The sequence below is a fragment of the Sceloporus undulatus genome, chromosome 4, assembly GCF_019175285.1.
Source record: "Sceloporus undulatus isolate JIND9_A2432 ecotype Alabama chromosome 4, SceUnd_v1.1, whole genome shotgun sequence".
NCBI classification, from domain to species: domain Eukaryota; kingdom Metazoa; phylum Chordata; class Lepidosauria; order Squamata; family Phrynosomatidae; genus Sceloporus; species Sceloporus undulatus.
Window position 1 is genome coordinate 9,474,989 of NC_056525.1, and position 19,105 is coordinate 9,494,093.

Below are 19,105 nucleotides of genomic sequence, written 5' to 3' on the forward strand. Positions count from 1 at the left end.
CTGATGCTACTTTTGTGGACTGGAACTCCAAACAATCCCCCCAACCAATATGTCTACTTGGGTCCAGAATTTTTGAAGAACCACAGCTTCCCATTTGATCCCATTAGAGCTCTAAACTTTGCAAGAGGCCCTTCTCTCCATCCCACTACCCAATCAGGCTCATTTGGTGGGAACAAGGGAGAGGGCCTTCTTGGTTGGTGCTCCCAGACTTTGGAACTCCCTCCCTCAGCAAGCAGAAACATTACTATTCCATCAGGCTCTTAGCTTTCCTAAAGCTCTTAAATTTGACAGTGATGGGTTTTCAATTGTTTTCTATGCTATACTGTTTTGTTGACTTTAAGTCTTTAAGTGAATTTAAGTGGTTTTAACAATAGGCTATCTAATCATTTTTTAAAAAATTATGTTCTGTATAAAAATTGTGTGCCTCCAAGTCATTTCTGACTTCTGGTGACCCTTAAGGTGAACCCATTATGGGGTTTTCTTGGCAGGACTTGTTCAGATGTGGCTTGTGATTGCCTTCCTCAAAGGCTGTGTGTGTAACTTACTCAAGGTCACCCAGCAGGTTTCCATGGCTGAACAGGTATTTGACCCCTGGTCTCCCAGTGTCCTAGTCCAACACTTAGATCACTACACCATACTGGCTTTTTACTGGTTTTAATCATTTCTAAGCTGCCCTGAGTCACATTAGGAGGGAAAGGCATGATAAAATTAGTAAAAGAGAAGATCTTCAGGAGGGGTCCTTCTCTCTGATCCTTTCCAAGCTCATTTAGTATCAACAAGGAGAGGGCATTCTTGTTGACTGATCTCAGGCTTTGGAACTCCCCCTTGCCCTCTTTCAGAAGGCAAGGATGTCTCCCTCCTTGCTCTGCTTCCACCAGCAAGTAAAAAGTTCCTGATTCTATCAGGTTTTCAGGGATTGACCACAATGAGCTATATGGCATCAGCTGCATCCACACTGCAGAAATAATCTGGTTTGACACCACTTTAACTGCCATGGCTCAGTGCTATGGATTTCTGGGAATGGTAGGTTCTTGTGATGTCAGCGCACTCCACTTTTTCTGCAGTGTGAATGCAGGGCCAGTCAGAAAACCAGCACAGAATTTTGTTTCTCAAAGTTTGCTAAATTTGACAAGAAATCAAGTCACACACTAATCATGTAAAAGGCTGCTCAGGCTTTATTAATTTCTGTAGACGAGTACAAAATACAAAAAAAAAAAAAGCATGTAACCAAGGCTTTGTTGGGGAAAAAAAAAAGACGTAGCTGCATTGACCAAAAAGGAAAAGAGTAGAAAAAGATGGTGTAGAAGATTTGTTTTTGTTTTTTTTAAGTTGGCATTTTTGTTTTTATAAAAACCTACGTCTAAAGTGGTACTCGAAGCAGCCTATCTACTCTACAGGGAGGGGGAGTGGAAAATGGACTCTGACTCCTAGCCTTCCAAGTCAGAAGGGCCAGCTGGCGGGCCATCAGCTTCCTCACGCAGTGGGACCGGTGTTGGTTTTGCTGGGCTCGCTGGCGTGGCGCTTCCTCATCATTTCCTGAGCCAGGCCACATGTGATCATGCCGTTTGCCACCTGGAAAGTGCCTGAGCTACATAGTTGGAAAAGCAAAAGGGAAGGAGAACAAGAAAACATGGTGGGTTAAAAAACATCTTTGCTTCTCAAAAATCAATATCCCCCACCCATCCACAGTAAGAAGGTCCTTCAGTTTTCCAACAACCATTCATCTCTGGTCAAATATCTGGCAGTCACACTACAGAATTAATGCGCCAGAGTAAATCTCCCTTATCTGGAATTCCAAAAACCAAAATGCAGTTGGCCCTCCACATTTGCGGCTCTGAATTTTGTGGATTTGATTATGTATGATTTTGATAAATATGTTCTCTCTATGAATCTCTAGGTTCTCCAGCACAACCCTGCCAGAAGTTGACCATTAAAGTTGTGCTGGAAACCTATTAGTTCCTGGAGAAAACATTTGTAGGTCCTCCCAACATGATTCTATGATCAACTTCTGGCAGATGTTGACCATAGAGCTGAACTGGAGGGCCTGGAGATTCCTAGAGAGGTGTTCTCTTAGGTAAAAAGAAGTGTTTTTTTTTTATTTGTATTTTTTCACATTCATGGGAGTCCATCACTGCTAACCCCAGTGAATGTGGAGGGACTACTGTATTCTAAAATCTGTTTCATGGGTAGCTAAGATAGTGACACCTTTGCTTTCAGTGTACATAACTGTTTCCTGCACAAAATTATTTAAAATGTTATGAAAAAATTACCTTCAGGCTATGTGTGTATCTCCAAGATATTTCGTTAAGTATCTACCAAGATTCCAAAATCAGAAAAAAAGAATTCCAAATGCTTCTGGTCCCAATCATTTTGGATAAGAGAAACGCAACCTATACTTAACTGACATAGCCCCATCCTATGAAATCATGACTTTTGTACTTCAGGGCCAGGCATTTAGAATTCTTAGAGTACTCTAGTGCCTTACCAAACTTTAAATCCCATAATTCCATAGGATGGAAACATGGCAATAAAAGTGGAATAACAGCACTATAATTGTGTAGTGTGAAGGGGTGCACTCTCACTCTCCTTTCACACATATGGCTCTGTTTCCAACTTCACCCCACTGCCACATACTTCTCTGGGGATTCCGATACAGTTGTCATGACTGGATGGGTTGGTTTTCCAAAGAAGAAGCTTGCCCACCAGTGTCCAGGATCAGACTTGGGGAGTCCTGTTTTAAGAAAAAGAGACCCTCTGAAAATCCAGTAGCAGAATAAATTGAAAATTAATTACCAATGGAGAGATGGAGCCAATTCACATTATGTGAAACAGCAAAGCTATTTCTGCTACAAAATGCACATTCATTCATTACTGGGAGATTTCATATATAGCAGCACTCCTTGTGATGACCAGTCCAGTCTGAGGGTTTCCAAGACAGAGTTCATAAATTCATAAAAAAACATGATAGATTGGTCTGATGGTTTATCTAATCCCATATTCTGTTTGCATACTGGCCAGTTAGTTATTTCTGGGATGCCCACCAGCAGGACTCTAGTAACTGCACCCTCCACCTTAGGTTCTCCACCAACAGATGTACACACATAGTGCTTGTGTCACTAGAATTGATACAAACCACTATAAAAGATACCAATGAAAGCTCAGTCCTCCATGAATTTAATAGCAGGATAAACTGGCAGTCATTGCTACACCTTGTGGCAGCAAGTCCTACAATCTGACTACTGTAGCACACTACTTTGTGCGTGTGCCTTCAAGCCACATTTAGCTACCAATAAATGCATCTTGAACTGTTAGAGTCAACCATGAGATTACGGTAAATTCAGTTCAATGAGTTTGATCAGGCTAGCTAGTGATTAAAAAGAAGCAATTGTCACTGGATACAAGTCTAACAATTAACAACTGTCAATAAACTGTTAAAGTTAAAATGTTTAAACTCAAACCATCATTGTTGTTCCAGTAAGAGGGTTGGAAAATAGCTATAATAGCCAGAGTTTTGAGTGCTGGACTAGGACTCTGGGAGACCAGGGTTCAACTACCTGCCTGGCCATGGAAACCCACTGTGTGACCTTGGGCAAGTCACACTCTCTCAGCCTCAGAGGAAGGCAAGGGCAAGCCCACTCTGATGAAATCTTTCCAAGAAAACCTTACCTTAAGATCAGAAATAACTTGAAGAACACAACAACAATCCCTGCCCCAAAACTGGGACTCCAATTAGCTTACAACAGAAGCCAAGATACTGACCTGGATGATGTGGGATGACTTCCCCAGAGTACTCTGCACTTCCACAGGAGCTGTTGCTGGAAGTGGAACCCAGACGCCCTGCAAGACACACCACACCCTGTTAGAGACACCCAAACCACACAGCCTGTTGACAATATTGGTACTTCTGTTGCACTTTGGAAATGGCCATTTTTATGCAAGGTAGAGTTCCATGTTCCCAAGCGATTTAGCAAGAGGTATCAACCATAAAACATCTGAGGAGGTGAAAATCAAGATCACCTCAACAAGTCATGGGGCTCACAACACTGCTGTAGTATTTGAGAACTTTCTTCAGAGGTTTTAAATGCTCAATGAGTTGCAAAAATGGGAGAAGAGACAGACACTCCTGGTTAGAGTGGTGTCTGCCAACTAGGCACCTACTTGATGGGTTGGGACTACAGCTCCCATCACTACCAGCTATTGGTCACAGAGGCTGCTGGCAATGAGAGTTGTAGTCCAACACATCTGCCTGCTTGGAAAAGAATGAGTTAAGAGTATATGATCATGGCACTATACCATAAATGTTTTGGATATCTGATACATCTGATTAAAAATTCCAGACATCCTGGCACAATGTTGGGCCTCTGGCTCTTTGCTTCCCCCCAGGTTTATTATTAAGATACTTCTTGTTGTTATGATACTATTATTAAGATAAGATATTAAGATAAGAGAGCCTACTCTGGGATGGGAACATGTGGCCTTCCTGGTCCTTTCTGGATTAAAACTCCCAGCCATTCCTCACCAATGGTTATGCTGCCTAGGACTTAAAGAACCTGAAGCCCAACTTCTGGAGGGCAAGATCACTTCTACCCCTTGAGACCAAACTAAATTAAGAACATAGTTTTTTGTGTTTTTTTGGGGCTATGTGGCTCTGTTCTGGAAAAGTTTATTCCTGACGTTTCACCAGCATCTGTGGCTGGCATCTTCAGAAAATAAACTCTTCCAGAACGTGGCTACATAGTCTGAAAAAACCACAAAAAACTATGGATGCCAGCAATGAAAGCCTTTGACTTTATACTAAAACAAGAACCATGGAGATAACACTGCCAAGAAGGAGCGAGGAATTTTGGGTATTCCGGATATTACTGTACTGCAACTCTCAGCATTTCTTACTACTGGTGAGGCTTCTGGGAGCTGCAGTCCAACAACTTAAGGTGTCCCACTACTTTAAAAAAAGCTTTTTCTGAAGTAAGATATTTAGCTTAAATCCTGTTTTAAATTACTGTAAGCTGCCTTGGAGCCCATCCTGGGTTAAAGGTGGTGCATATGTTCAATAAATACATACCAAGGATAAACAAGATGGATGAACAGCCTTATTTAATGTAAGTCAGCCTTCTATGCTGACATAACATTTGCTTCTAAGAGCATCTGGCAATTCTCCTAATTTCACAACTGGCTGAAGCAGAACATTCATAACAAAGGACTGTGGTTCTGTTCTAGCAAATAACTAAGGTGGGGAGGGTGCAGTGATTGGGTAGAATCCAAGCAAAGAGCTTGTTTGTGCTCGGGATGAAAAGGATATGCTTCAAATGCCAAGAGCCTTGGATGCTAAAATACTCACAGCCAGCATTCTGTACTTTCTTGAACCATTGTGCTCTAAAGGCTTTTTATGTGCAGTTCCATGTGCCACCTACACTGCCAGAAGTTAACACTTTCAGCTAAAGGGACTCACTGTTAGTTGACTCCCACAATGGAATATGTATTCTGGACACAGCAATTGCTCTTGCATAGCACTCTTGTGCAACTGAGCTTCATGGAAAAGGGCTGTGTCAGCTTGCTAGTGTCTCACTCATAATTTATTCCTTCCGTAACAATGGATGGGGAAAGAGACAAGAAACGTGCCATTTTTCTGTTATGCATTTACAGCTGGAACGAAAAAGTGGAATTCTCAAGAGTTCACTGCATGCTTGTTTTCAACGCTTGGATGTTCTGTTGATACAGTCAATGGCCTGTTACAGACAGCCAAAATAAAGCTGCTTCGAGTCACAGTGGAGGTATGATGTTTCAATGATGCATGCGTCCTAAGAGACCAGAAGACACACCAAAGTCACGCTCTAGTCCTTAGGGCTGGAGTGTGGCTTTGGTGCGACTTCTGGACTCTTAGGACACATGCATCATTGAAACATCATACCTCCACTGTGACTCGAAGCAGCTTTATTTTGGCTGTCTGTAACAGGCCAATGTTTATTCTGCCTTTCTTGAAAGAATGAGACTCAAGGGGCCATAGGTTAAGAAGTTTCAGAAAACATTTATTTGTTTGTTTGTTTGTGGTTTTATACTCCGCCCTTCAGCCCTAATGGCTATCATTTATCATCCCCATCTTTGCTCTGGGGGTCTAAAGAGCCAGCATGGTGTTCTGGTTTGAGGGTTGGACTACAACTTTGGAGAACGGGGTTTGAATCTCCACTCAGCTATGAAAACCCACTGAGTGACTTTGGGCAATTCACACTCAAGCTTCAGGGGATGGCAAGGGCAAATTCCCTCTGCACAAATCTTGTCAAGCATACAAGACCCATGATAGGCTTGTCATAAGACTTGAACACAGACAACAACAACAAAATGGAGGTCTGTTAAGGAGACACTGACACTTATTGGAGCTTTTGATTTCAACCTGGAGAATGATACATTTTTACAAATCTAATGCCAAGGTAGAAATTGCATGGCTTCCAGATGTTGCTGAACTATAATTCCCAGCTGTGTAGGAATGCTAAGAGGTGCAGGTTGACATTACTGGGAAGATTCTGCAAGTGGTTAAATGCCTGTACGGCAGCCACTCACTCAAAACCACAAGGTTGTGAGTTCAAGACCAGCAAAAGGGCTCAAGCTTGACTCAGGCTTGCATCCTTCCAAGGAGATCGCTAAAATGAGTACCCAGATTGTTGGGGGCAAATTAGCTTACAGTTGTAAACCACTTAGACACTGTTAAGGCGGTATATAAATGAAGCTTGTTTGTTTGTTTGTTTTCCACCTGACTTAGTGCCACTTTTCACAAAGGATTGTCTGGAAGCAGAAGTACAGACTAACAACATTCTTTCCAGCGCTGGCTTCTCCTTTGAGATTGAGAGACATAACAGTATCACTTTGTTCTGCATTGGTCAGACATCAGCTAGAATACCAGTTCTGGGTGCTACAAGGTTGCTTTCTGCTGCTTCTGAGACTGGAACACAAGCTAATGGATGTCAAATGGCAAGAACTGAGATTCCATCTAAGCATTAGGATGAATGTCTTGTCAGTAAGAGCTATTCCACATTGGAATAAACTGCCTTGAACGGTGGTTGACGCTTCTCTGGAGATCTTTAAATAGAGGTTTGATGGACATCTCTTGAGACCCCTTCAATTGTGTAATCCTGAATGGCAGGAGTTGGACTTCATGGCCTTTGAGCCCCCTTCCAATTGCATAAAGCTGGATCGCTCAAGAGAAATTCAGTCCACAAGTCTGAGGACACCGGTTTAAGAGCATGGGAATGGTCTAAAATACACTACTTGTCAATTAATGAATTTTTTAATTGTCGTGGAGCATTAGACTCATTGGTTCAATAGCTGCTCTCACAAACTGTTGGCAAAGATTAGTAGAATCTGGACAATCCATACCTCCAACTCAACTGCTGTTCCACTTTCAGATCAATGCATCCATCCACCAGCTAATGACAACTCAGAATCCACCAGCTAACAGCAACTTTTGTTTAGCCAAGTGTTGGATGCGGCCTTTTAGGGAACTCGTACCTATGCAACATCTTTTCCTTCATATAAAAAACTCATGGACATTACTGTGAAGGAACACCTCAACTATCTAGCAAGGAGGTGGTCAAGCAAGATGCATACACTTATTTACTAGCACCAAGAAATGGAGAAAGAAAAAAAAAAGATTTTGTCAGATGGTCATGATGGGGAGAGAATTCTAAGAGATGTCATCCAAAACAGTAGTTTCGTTGTGTAAATAAGGAGTGGGAATCATGTGTCCTTCTAGATTTTGTTGGACGTGGGAAATCACATGATTTTCATCCACTGCTTTTATACACTCTAGGAAAAGCTACAGAAATCTCTGCCTCTCCCCTAAACACTCTGTCTGCCAGAGGTCTTGCAGGATCATAAAAAAGAAAAACAGATCCTTCCTAATCAGACAGATGGATCAATCTGTGCACCCTGGTCTGAGAAAACTCTTCCACCTTTCTTGTAAAGTTGTAGAACTGTAGAGTTCAAAAGCACTCCAACTGCCATCTATCCAGTTCCACAAATACGCTCCTAAAGAAATCCCTGCCAAGTGGGTATTCAACCTATTTGGAAACCTGAAGTGGAGGGGAGTGAGTCCATCTACCTCCAGAGGCAGTCCATTCCACAGCCAAACAGTTCTTACCACCAGAAAGCTCCTCCGGATGTTTCTTGTCATTTGAAAAAAAAATCCCACACATTTACTATTCTGATGTTATCAGACAGTAGTATTCCTTTAGGAAATGCATTCCAGAGCACCAATGTGACAGTATTTTACCAAAGGAAAGAATAAAATGCTATCTAGAGCAGTGGTTCTCCACCATTCGTCCTCCAGATGTTTCCAAAAAGTTATTCCAGTTTTTAAATTTCATTTGGCCAAACTACTTGCCAAATGACAATTTGTCTCCTGGAATCAACTGCTGTCAAAATATTGGTGCAGTACATACCGTGCAAAAGCACTGATATTAGCGTTAGGGACTGTGCAGCAATCACATGGTCCCTAACCCTAATATGTGCCAGTGGTGCAATAATGGTGGCGTCCCATGTACACAGGCGCTGCCATTATGACATAACAGATGCATAGCGTCCGTACATCACACCATTGGCGCACTCGTGACGTAACTATGGTGGCGCAAATAGAACCTGTTTTTTTCAAATAGGATTTCAAATTGTTAACAGGGATTCCTGTATTTTGGACTTCACCTCCCAGAAGCCCCAAGCAGGCATAACAAATTGGAAGGGATTTTCAGTGCTCAGAACACGTGGAGTGCCAAAGGTTGAGAATCAATGACCATAGGGATGTAAATATTTAACTATTTCATGGTAGTGTGTGTCAATAATTTCCACAAGCTCTCTCATTGCTTAGGAATAAATATTTCTGGACTGTTCTTTCCCAGTATTCAGAAATCCCAAAGTGTTGCACAAAATTATTCAGCACAAGAAATAGGTGTGGTTTCATGGGAGAATTATGGGGGTTCAGCTAAACACTATGTTTACTCTAAAAATACAACACTGTTTCAAGATATCCTCATGGGTTTCATGTGCAAGACTGCTGGGTTGGACACAACAAATAGCAAATTTTACACACACACACACACACACACACAAAATTTGCAGAACCATTTGGAAACTGTGGGTTGTTCACAAAATTATTTCTGCAAAAAATGTATTTCTGTGCATAATAATTTCTTCAAGTACTGTAGGAGCTATAAATACAGGGGGGAAATTGAAGAAAGTTTGAAGAACTGAAGAAAAAAACAACTTTTGGGGTTGTTTTAACACCGGCAATACCTTCAAATTGTCCATGTTATCCAAAACCAGCTAATTTTAATCACATGCTATTTGACAACATGGTATCCAGATGACAATGGACTGCCAATATTCAAGGCACAGCTATTGGATTACAGCATCATGATCCAGATTACAAGAAATCAAAGTCATGGTGCATCCACCCAAGGGAAAAGCTGAAGCCTTTTAACTTTGTTTTACAAAAGAGTCCCACCATCGCCACACACAAATACTTCCCCTATCTCCCCTTCTCTCAATTAACCAGAACACTAGACTCAGATAAAAACCTCCCAGGCTGAGGTGTGAATCATGTGGAATACCAAGTGTTGCCAAAATGCAGCTCACTGCCTTCCTTTGCACTGGCTATGCTGGCTCGAGCCCCATTATAAGTAATGGGGCTTGTGCTCGCAGTGGCCATGCACACCATTGTTTCTTCCGGGGCACGGTGCCGGAAGAAGCAGCACTACTTTCAGTGTATGCAGAAAGCAGCGTATAATGTACTCGCATACAACGCGAGCACACTGTATTTTTCTCTAGTTCTCTTCCACATTTCCAGTGTCCTCCCGACCCCTATTTTTAAAACCTTAGTATTTGTGCTGAAATTAACATTTGCAGTCGTCTTTCTGAGATATGCTACTGACATCTCCAGTTCAGTGCTTTCCTAATCCAGGTCCGAGGCTCAAGCACTGCACAGAGACAGAATAACAATCCATTTCCTAGGAGGAAGAAGGAATCACACTGACTTCCAGATGTTGTTGGATTGCAACTCCCAGCATTCCTCACCATTGGCTGTGCTGGATAGGGCTGTTGGGACTTACTGTTCAGACATACATGGAAGGCTGCATGATTCCCATCCATACCAGTTTCTGATCAGCAGTGGCTCTGCAAAGCCCGAAACCAATGTTTTTCAGTCGTACTTACCCAGAGGAAGGCTTGTGTGGCATAGTGGTTTGAGTGCTGGACTACAACTCTGGAGACCAGGATTCAATTCCCAGCTTGGACATGAAACCGACTGGGTAACCTTGGCCAAGTCACAATCACTCAACCTCAGGGGAAGGCAACAGCAAAACCTCCTCTGAACAAATCTTGCCAAGCAAACCCCGTGACAGGGATGTTTATCACACTATGCTCTTAAAGAGCTACTATTCCAGTGTGACTCCTCTAGCAGCCTCCTGTTGCATGCTGGGATTGGCAGTTTTAAGGAGCTGAACTTCTCTGCCTGAGAATTCTAAATACCCCTCCTTAAAACTGCCAATCCCAGCATGCAACAGGAGGCAGCTAGAGGAGTCACACTGGAATAGTACCTCTTTAAGAGCTCGTCTGATAAACACCAGGGTCACCTCAGGGTCGCCCAAAGTGGAAATGACTTGAAGGCATGCAACAGCAACAAACCCACATAGATCCTGAGAGGGGCCATAGACTGAACCTGGAATGGCTATCATGCAAGTACCACCCTCCCCATCCCTTTTCTTACTTCGATAGTAGTCATGGGTTGCCACAAGGGAGCCGCTTGACGGGATTGCTGCCATGTTTCTTGATCTTCGTTCTTGTGCAAGTTGTAAACCCTAGGAGACCAAACAAAAAACATATCAGAAGGTGGGAAAAGCTATAAAGCAAGTCCATATGAACAGGTTTGTTTGCTATCATGCATTTCAGAAGAGATCTATGAGACATAGATAGCAAGAGGTAATCATCTGAACATCCCTCAGTGTGTGGGGAATTAGTCCCTTAAAAAAGTGATGTTTTCCAGAAAGTGAGCTGTGTGTGTGTCACATTCCAGTTACTCTTTATTTCTAATTGGTGGTAGGGCTAGGGAGTAAGGGCACATATCAATTTGAACTTCAGGGTAGAGAAAGATGTAGCATGTATCCCACTGTGTCTGACTATTTCAGGTGAACTTCTATTCCATATGGTTACACATGATCCGATGGCTCAGTTTACAAGTCATCAGCATTTAGAGAATGGCACCAGTATTGAAATCTCATCTGTGCAAGGAATTGACTGTCAGCACTGAACCTGCCTCAATTTCTGAAGGCTAGTATAAGAATCTATTTAATCAACTTGTTCTGATAATCAGTGTTCCTATGCTGCAGCAAGACACTTCACAAGAATATACAGTGGTACCCCGGGTTACGAATATAATTCGTTCCGCGGCGCCGTTCGTAACCCGAAAGATTTCGCAACCCGAAAAAGCCATAGCCGCTAGCGCCGAAAGCCGCGATTTCGTGCGAAAAAGCGCCGAAAAGCACCAAAAATTTTTTCGTAAGCCGAAAAAAAAAACAAACGTAACCCGAAACAGTTTTTTCCTATTTAATTTTTTCGTATCCCGGAAATTTCGTAACGCGGTGATTTCGTATCCCGGGGTACCACTGTACACTGTTTGAGATGGCACAAAAAGACATCAAAAATGGATGTTAAAGAATATAACACCTATAAAAGAGAGGAATTGCAGCCAATATGGATAATTTATGAACTCGAAGGCTTTCATGGCCGGTATCCATGGTTTTTTATGGTTTTTTTTTGGGCTATGAGGCCATGTTCTAGAAGAGTTTATTCCTGATGTTTCACCAGCATCTGTGGCTGGCATCTTCAGAAAATACTGACCTGGAAGAGAGTGGGTATATATATACTGTGTGACCATGGGAATCACTCCTCCTTACCCAGGGTCACAATGTGTGTGTGGGTGCGCGCACGCGCGTGCACGTACACACACACTCTCTCTTCCAGGTCAGTATTCTCTGAAGATGTCAGCCACAGATGCTGGTGAAACGTCAGGAATAAACTCTTCTAGAACATGGCCACATACCCCGAAAATTCCACAAAAAACTAACACATGAATAGTTTGTGCTTGAAGGACTTTGTACATTCACACATTGTTACCAACTTTATTTAGCAGAGGTACAGTAGAGTCTCGATTATCTGACATAAACAGGTGGGCTGACAGTCGGATAACTAAAAATGTCGGATAATCCGGAGAGCGTGTTTGGGGGCCTGGCTGTGCCTGTCACCTTCCCTGTTGCCCATGCTTTGGCCCTTGTTTTGGGGTCTGAAGGTACTCACCCTGCTCGCTGCCGCCGCCACACTTGGGGCCATGTTTTGGGGCAAGGCTTCACTCGCCCTTCTCTCCTTGCCCACTGCAGCCACCATGTTTGGAAGCGTGTCTGGGGCACAGAAATGCTTACAGCCACGCCCCCAAGCAGCCGCAACGTCGGATAATCCAGAATATCAGATGACCAAAGTATGGATAATCGAGACTCTACTGTACTACCTTCCTTTATCACATTACATTCCAAAGAATCATAGAGCTGGAAGAGACCCCAAGGAAATCCAGTCCAATCCCCTTCAGTCATGCTAACAGGACAAGGACAACAAATATTTTGTGGTGGTGTTTCATGGGGGGTGGGGGGTGGGTTGAACAACCAGAGAGTTCTTCCTAATGTTTAGGTAGAAACTCTTTTCCTCTAGTCTGCATCCATTGCTCCTAGTCTCTGGAGAAGTATCTGAAACAAGCTTGCTCCCTCCTCAATATGCCATCCCTTCAAATATTTAAACATGGCTACCATGTCACCTCTTAACCTTCTCTTCTCCAGGCTAAACATACCCAGTTCCCTAAGCCACCACTCATAGGGCATGGTTTCCAGACCTTTTTACCATTTTGGTCACCCTCCTCTAAACATACGCCAGCTTGTCAAAATACTTATTGAATTGTGGTGCCTAGAACCGGATGCAGTATTCCAGGGGAGTCCTGACCAAAGCAGAATCAAGTATTCAGATTGTGGTGTACTAGGATTCCTGTATCTTTTTTGTATGCACTGCTGTCAAGCCAGGTGTCACCCATCCTATATCTGTGCATTTCATTTTTTTCTGTCACCATGTGTAATAGCTTACATTTCTCCCTGTTGAAATTCATTTTGTTAATTTTGACCCAGATTTCTAATCTATTGAGGTCATTTTGAATTTTGATCCTTTCTTTGGGGATATTAGCTACTCTTCCTAATTTGGTGTCTTCTACAAATTTGATAAGCATGTTCACTATTCCATCATCCAAGTCACTGCTAAATGTTGAATAGCACTGGGTCCTCTACAGTGGCACCCCACTAGTCCCTTCCCTCCAGGATGAAGAGTAGCCACTGGTGAACACCCTTTGGGTTCAGTCTGTCAAACAACTACAGATCCACCTAACAGTCGCATTGTCTAGCCCACATTTTACTAGCTTGTTTGCAAGAATGTCATGGGGGACCTTGATGAAAGCCTTACTGAAATCAAGATATGCTACATCCACAGCACTCCCTTCACCTAGTAAGCTTTTAACACTATCAAAAAAGACAGAGATAAGATTAGTCTGGCATGACCTGTTTTTGAGAAATCCGTGTTGACTTTTAGTAATTGCGGCATTCCTTTCTAAGTGCTTACAGGCTGCCTGTTTAATGATCTGCTGTAGAATCATTCTTGGTATTGATACCAGCCTGCTTGAGTGGTAATCATTTGGGTCCTCTTCTCCTCCTGCCTTTTGAAACTGGGGACATTTGCCCTCTTCCAGTCTACTGGAACTTCACCTGTTCATGAATTCTTATAATTTCCATGGACAACAGTCAGGAAATCTGGGAATTGAAGTCCAAAATATCTGTAGGTTCAAAGCTTGGGAACCCCTGGTGTAGTAGTATGGCTGCTGTATTAGGGGAGACCAGGGTTCAAATCCCCACCCAGCCTTGAAACCCCCCAGGTGACCTTGCATAAGGTAAACTCTTCTGCAAGTGGCAAATCTCTGATGAGCAAGTCCTGCCAAGGACTTGAGTCAGCATAAGTTGGAGTTGACTTTGAAGAAAAACAGGTTGGTTCTGCCTGTCAGAGAATTGCTTCTGCCACTGCAGACCTGGCGCCTGGAAAGGCGATGGAAACAAGAGACAGGAGGGAGCAGAGATTAACTTCACACAACCAGCCAATATTTTGCTTGCATCCTTCTCCTAAACACTGTCAGATACTTTGCCCATATTTAGTAATCAGTTGTCTTGCTCTGCAAGATAGAGGGGAACTACCCGTTCCCAGAAAACTTTTTAATTAATAGGTTACGGTCACCCAACAGGTCTGGTCAAAACCACAAAGGCCAACCTCAAGAGAAAAGTAGGTCAGTTGTGGGAAAAGAAGGCTGAATTGGTCAAATGAAAGGAATCTTCCCTCTGGCATTCCTGGATGCTTTGCAACTAGGTAAAGCCTCTTCATGAAAGACAAGAGATGTTTCGCATGCACAGACAATTCAGGTTTGAAGAACAAGCTCAGCACCTATCCCAAGGAGACAGTAGTATAGCACATGTTGTATTAATAATGCCTGAATATTTTTATTTTACTTAGGAGGCACAGCAATAGCTTGTTCAAGGTCCCATTTGTACATACAGCTTGAGTTTCCCTTATCTAGAATTCCAAAAGCCAAATTATTCCAAAAAACCCAAAACTTCTTTCATGGGTGGCTGAGACAGTGACACCTTTGCCTTCCGATGACTTAAAGCACACCAATTTTGTTTCATGCACAAAATTATTAAAACTATTCCATACAATTACCTTCAGGCTGTGTGTAATATATACAGTGTATATGAAACATATGTGAATGTTGTGTATAAACATGGGTCCCATCTCCAAGATATATCATTATGTACATATATAATGGGATATATGAATACAGGTATTCCAAAAATAAAATAAATCCCAAATATCTCTGGTCCCAAGCATTTCAGGTAATGGCGTTTCAACCAGTATAAATATGGATACACTAATCTTGAGTGCCAGTGTGGTGTACTGGTTTGAATGTCGGACTAGGGCACTGGAGACCAGGGTTTGAACCCCACTCAGCCATGGATAACCATGAGATGACCTTGAGCAAGCCACATTCTCTCAGCCTCAGAGGATGGCAAGAGCAAACCCTGTCTGAAGAAACATGCCAAGAACACCCCATGACAGGTTTGCTTTAGGGTCGCCATATGTCAGAAATGACACACAACAATGAATCTTGAGTAGTTGATACATTAAGAGCTTGAAAGCTTACTTTCTGAAATTACAACTCTTAGAATCCACCAGCTAATGGTACTCTACACTGAGTAGGAGGATTCTGAGTATCAAAGGCTAAAAAGTAACTTTTCTAAGCTCTTCAGTGCCAAGATGAGAAACCCTTGCAGGACTTTTAAAGGTGTATGTGAAGATGACAATCTCTCCTATGTTGGTCTCACCAAACCCCTTGACTGTCCCAGGAACTATCTACTGGTGAAGAGCTTTGCAAGGAAGATGCTCGGATCAGCATTTTATGCTTTAAAACGGGGAGTTTCATGGCATTAAAGGAGTTAAGGCTGTGTACAGGAAACCAGAAATCTGGTTTGTACCAGTCTTGGAGCGCATACACACCCCACTGACCTACTACTAGAAGAAATGATTCACACAATCATTTCCTTTCATGTGGAAATCATCTAGGGCTGTAACATTAACCTGACAATTACAAAGAAACATATTAAAGTGTCCCTCCCCAAGACAGAAAAGCCCTTTTCTTCATTTTCTTTTTTTTTGGTGGCAGCTTTTTGCAAGAGGAAGAAAATGAAGCAAAAATTAGAACAGTGACTTCTCTGTCTGCCTTCAACTAACTGCCTGTGGGTGGAAAGATCTTCAGATCCTTTGTCTTCCTTGTTGCAGAGTTCTCACATCAAGAGTGCGTGTGTGTGAGTGTGTGTTTTTCAGGGGGTGGAGAGAAAGAAAATCTTGATGGGAAAAACTGCACAGCTAAGCTGCCAAAAAACCAGACTGAACTGGCTTGCAGCTGCTGCAAACTAACCATATGGAGCCTGCACTATTCCTCCCCAACCTTGTTTTGCCCAAAGACAGAGATCTGTGTCTTTCTGAGCCAAGACTTTAAGGATGGGAGAAGAAAATAAAATAAAATAAAAATACAAGAAACTCTCACAAAACCAAAGTCTTGGGCTAAATGAAGGGCGCGCATGGAAGTGATGTCTTGACTCTCAGGTCCTTAACCAATATGGCCACAAGACCGCAAGCAAGCCACTGTTGGACACGATTCCCTCCGAGTTAAATTGGATTCACACAAACAGGGGACTAGCTATCCGAACCACCAAGGAGGACAAGGCACAGCAAAATGTAGGACACTAAAAATAATAATGATAGGCAAAGAAAAGGTAAAGATGCTCATATAAATATAAACTCATGCTTCCTTGGCTGCATCCACAATGCAGAAGTAACCTGGTTCGACACCACTTTAATTTCCGTGGCTCAGTGCTATGGAGTTTTGGGATTTGTGGTTTGTTGCGACGCCAGCACAAACGACAAGTTCCCAGAAGTCCACAGCACTGAGTCATGGCAGTTAAAGTGGTGTCAAACCAACTGGATTAAACTACCATTCCCGGAATTCCATAGCATTGAGCCATGGCAGTTAAAGTGGCCTCAAACCGGATTATATCTGCAGTGTGGAGGCAGCCATAGCCATGCCCCACATGGAGGACATTTTGAAATTCTTCCTGTACAGAAGGCTGAAATGGAGGCCATGTCCTGGAAAAGGAGGACGTGTCTGGTCACCCTGAAGGATATTACACGCCAACTTTTTAATAATAAATCCTGATGCAAAGACAACCAAAATGAAAAGACGGCACTTAAGAGATGGCTGCCCCAAAGACTGCTGAAATCTACTCTTCCCAAAGCCTCCCTCCCTCAGGACTCCAAAGAACCCAATCCTATGGCATGGGAATTACTCAGAAGTCAAGTCCTCCGCATACCCTGGTTGCAATTCTCCCCCCAGATTTAATGGAGGAGTTATGGGGCATTCCCTTCTAAAATCTACTCAGGGTCAGAGTCCATTTGGATTCCTCTGCCTGCTTTGCTTCAAGCTTCCTTGGTTTCAGGTTCAGGCAGGTCTCTTAAAACAGGCAGATTAGCAACTGCAATAACAATTTGTAAGTGGGAAAGAGAAGCTTCCCTTGACAAGGCAGCCTTGGGCCAAGGAAGAGGTTTATTTGTCCAGAAAAGCAAGGGAGAGAGAGAAAGAAAAGAAATATACAGATGATGTTAATATTTATTTATACCCTGCTTGACGCTCCCCGCCCAAAAAAAATTGGGACTCAAGGGGGGCAAGATCTTCATTTGTCCAGTAAAGTGAGAAAGCGAAACACACACATATACAGATGATTTATTTATATTCCTCCCCAACAAAATTGGGATTCAAAGTGGTCAAAATCTTCATTTGTCCAGAAAAGCGAGGAAGAGAGAAATATACATGCATGCACACACAGAGATGAACACATACATATATATGTATGTTTTTATAGGTGCACGTGCGCGCACACACACACATATATATATACACATACCAATTATTTCTTTATATTCCCTTCCCAACAAAACTGGCACTCGAAGTGGGGCAAAATCTTCATCTGTCCAGTAAAGTAAGGAAGAAATATAAATACACACACATATAAAAATACATGCATATGCGTGTGTAAATACATACACACACAGAGAGATGATTTATTTATACCCCCCAACAAAACTGGGACTCCAAGTGGGGCAATCCAGTAAAGCAAGAAAGAAAGGAAGGAAGAAATGAAGGAAGGAAGATATACAGATGATGATGATCATCATCATATTTATTTATATTTCACACCCCCCCCAAAAAAAATACAAATTTGGACACAAAGCGGTTCACAATGGGAAAAACACACCGCCATTCCACAACCTGCCCCCCAAAAATCAGAATTAAAGGAACATTCAACAGAATTGAACTACAGTGTTTGACAGAGAAAGCACTATCTCCCCAGATGCAACGTATGTAGCAGTGGTTCTGAACCTTTGAGCCGCCTCCAGACTTTGGGACTTCAATTCCCAGAAGTCCCAGTCACTGCGCTCAATGCTCAGGAACCCTGGGAGTTGAAGTCTCAGCGCTGGTAGAGAGACATGCAGCAGGAGGCTCCTCCATGGGGAGATGTCTGTGTCATTTCCACCAAAGTCCTGCTTACCTTTTTCCCTGCTTAGTGCTAGGCCCAGCAGACCCCGACCGGCTTGAGATCACAGGTGACCTGGCTCAGGGGGGGGAAGGCTAGGCGACGGAGCCCATTTGCAAAGGAGATACTGGGCGTACGCTCCACGTCCACAAAGACACACCAGAAGGCGCTGGGGAAGTTCGAGGCGGAGGCTCCAGGCGCTGGCTTTTATAGATGCAGCCCGTGGTGACGTCACAGTAATTCTAATCCCGCCCCTCTTCTCAAAGGAGAGGCTCCGAGAGGGGAGAGTAGGGACACGCCCCCTGTTCTAACCACGCCCCTCTGGCTCCTGGGGGATGGGGAAAGTAGGTGACACGCGTCCGCCCGCTCACACGTTATAAAGCCGTGCAAGCGCTCCCCGACACGCGTGTCTCGGAACTGAGCCTACCTCGCTTTTCGGAGCCGGCTGCCTACTCGCCTCCTTGATTTTGGGGAACGAGGAAGCCCTTCTTCGAAGTCAACAGGGCCCAGAACACACGGCAGGGAATAATCCGGTTTGAGACCGCTTTAACTGCCCTGGCTCAGTGCTAGGGAATTCTGGGAATTGTAGTTTTGTGAGACATTTAGACTTCTCTGCCAGAAAGAGTTCTGGTGCCACAATAAACTACAATTCCCATGATCCCCTGTCACTGAGGCAAGGCAGTTAAAGCTGTCTCAAACCGGATTATTTCTGCAGTGTGTTTTGAAAGTGACTGAAAGAAAGACGTTGGCAGCATGGGCTTTCCTAGTCTTCAGTCTTTTTTCCTCAGAGGCTTTTGTAGTGACAGTTCCCAGGATTCCCTAGCACTGAGCCAGGACAGTTAAAGCGG

At 43.2% G+C, this 19,105-nt stretch overlaps 1 protein-coding gene across 1 annotated transcript; it reads right to left on the reverse strand.

Moving 5' to 3' along the window:
* Nucleotides 1-1,152: 1,152 nt before the first annotated feature.
* On the reverse strand, nt 1,153-18,450 carry PPDPF (pancreatic progenitor cell differentiation and proliferation factor). The gene is made up of 5 exons (XM_042463997.1): nt 18,273-18,450; nt 10,748-10,838; nt 3,760-3,837; nt 2,635-2,731; nt 1,153-1,588 (listed from the first exon to the last, which is right to left on the reverse strand). Exons 2-5 carry the CDS (start codon nt 10,800-10,802, stop codon nt 1,474-1,476), a joined length of 345 nt encoding a protein of 114 aa, XP_042319931.1. The 5' UTR covers nt 10,803-10,838; nt 18,273-18,450; the 3' UTR covers nt 1,153-1,473.
* Between the last annotated feature and the right edge of the window lie 655 nt (nt 18,451-19,105).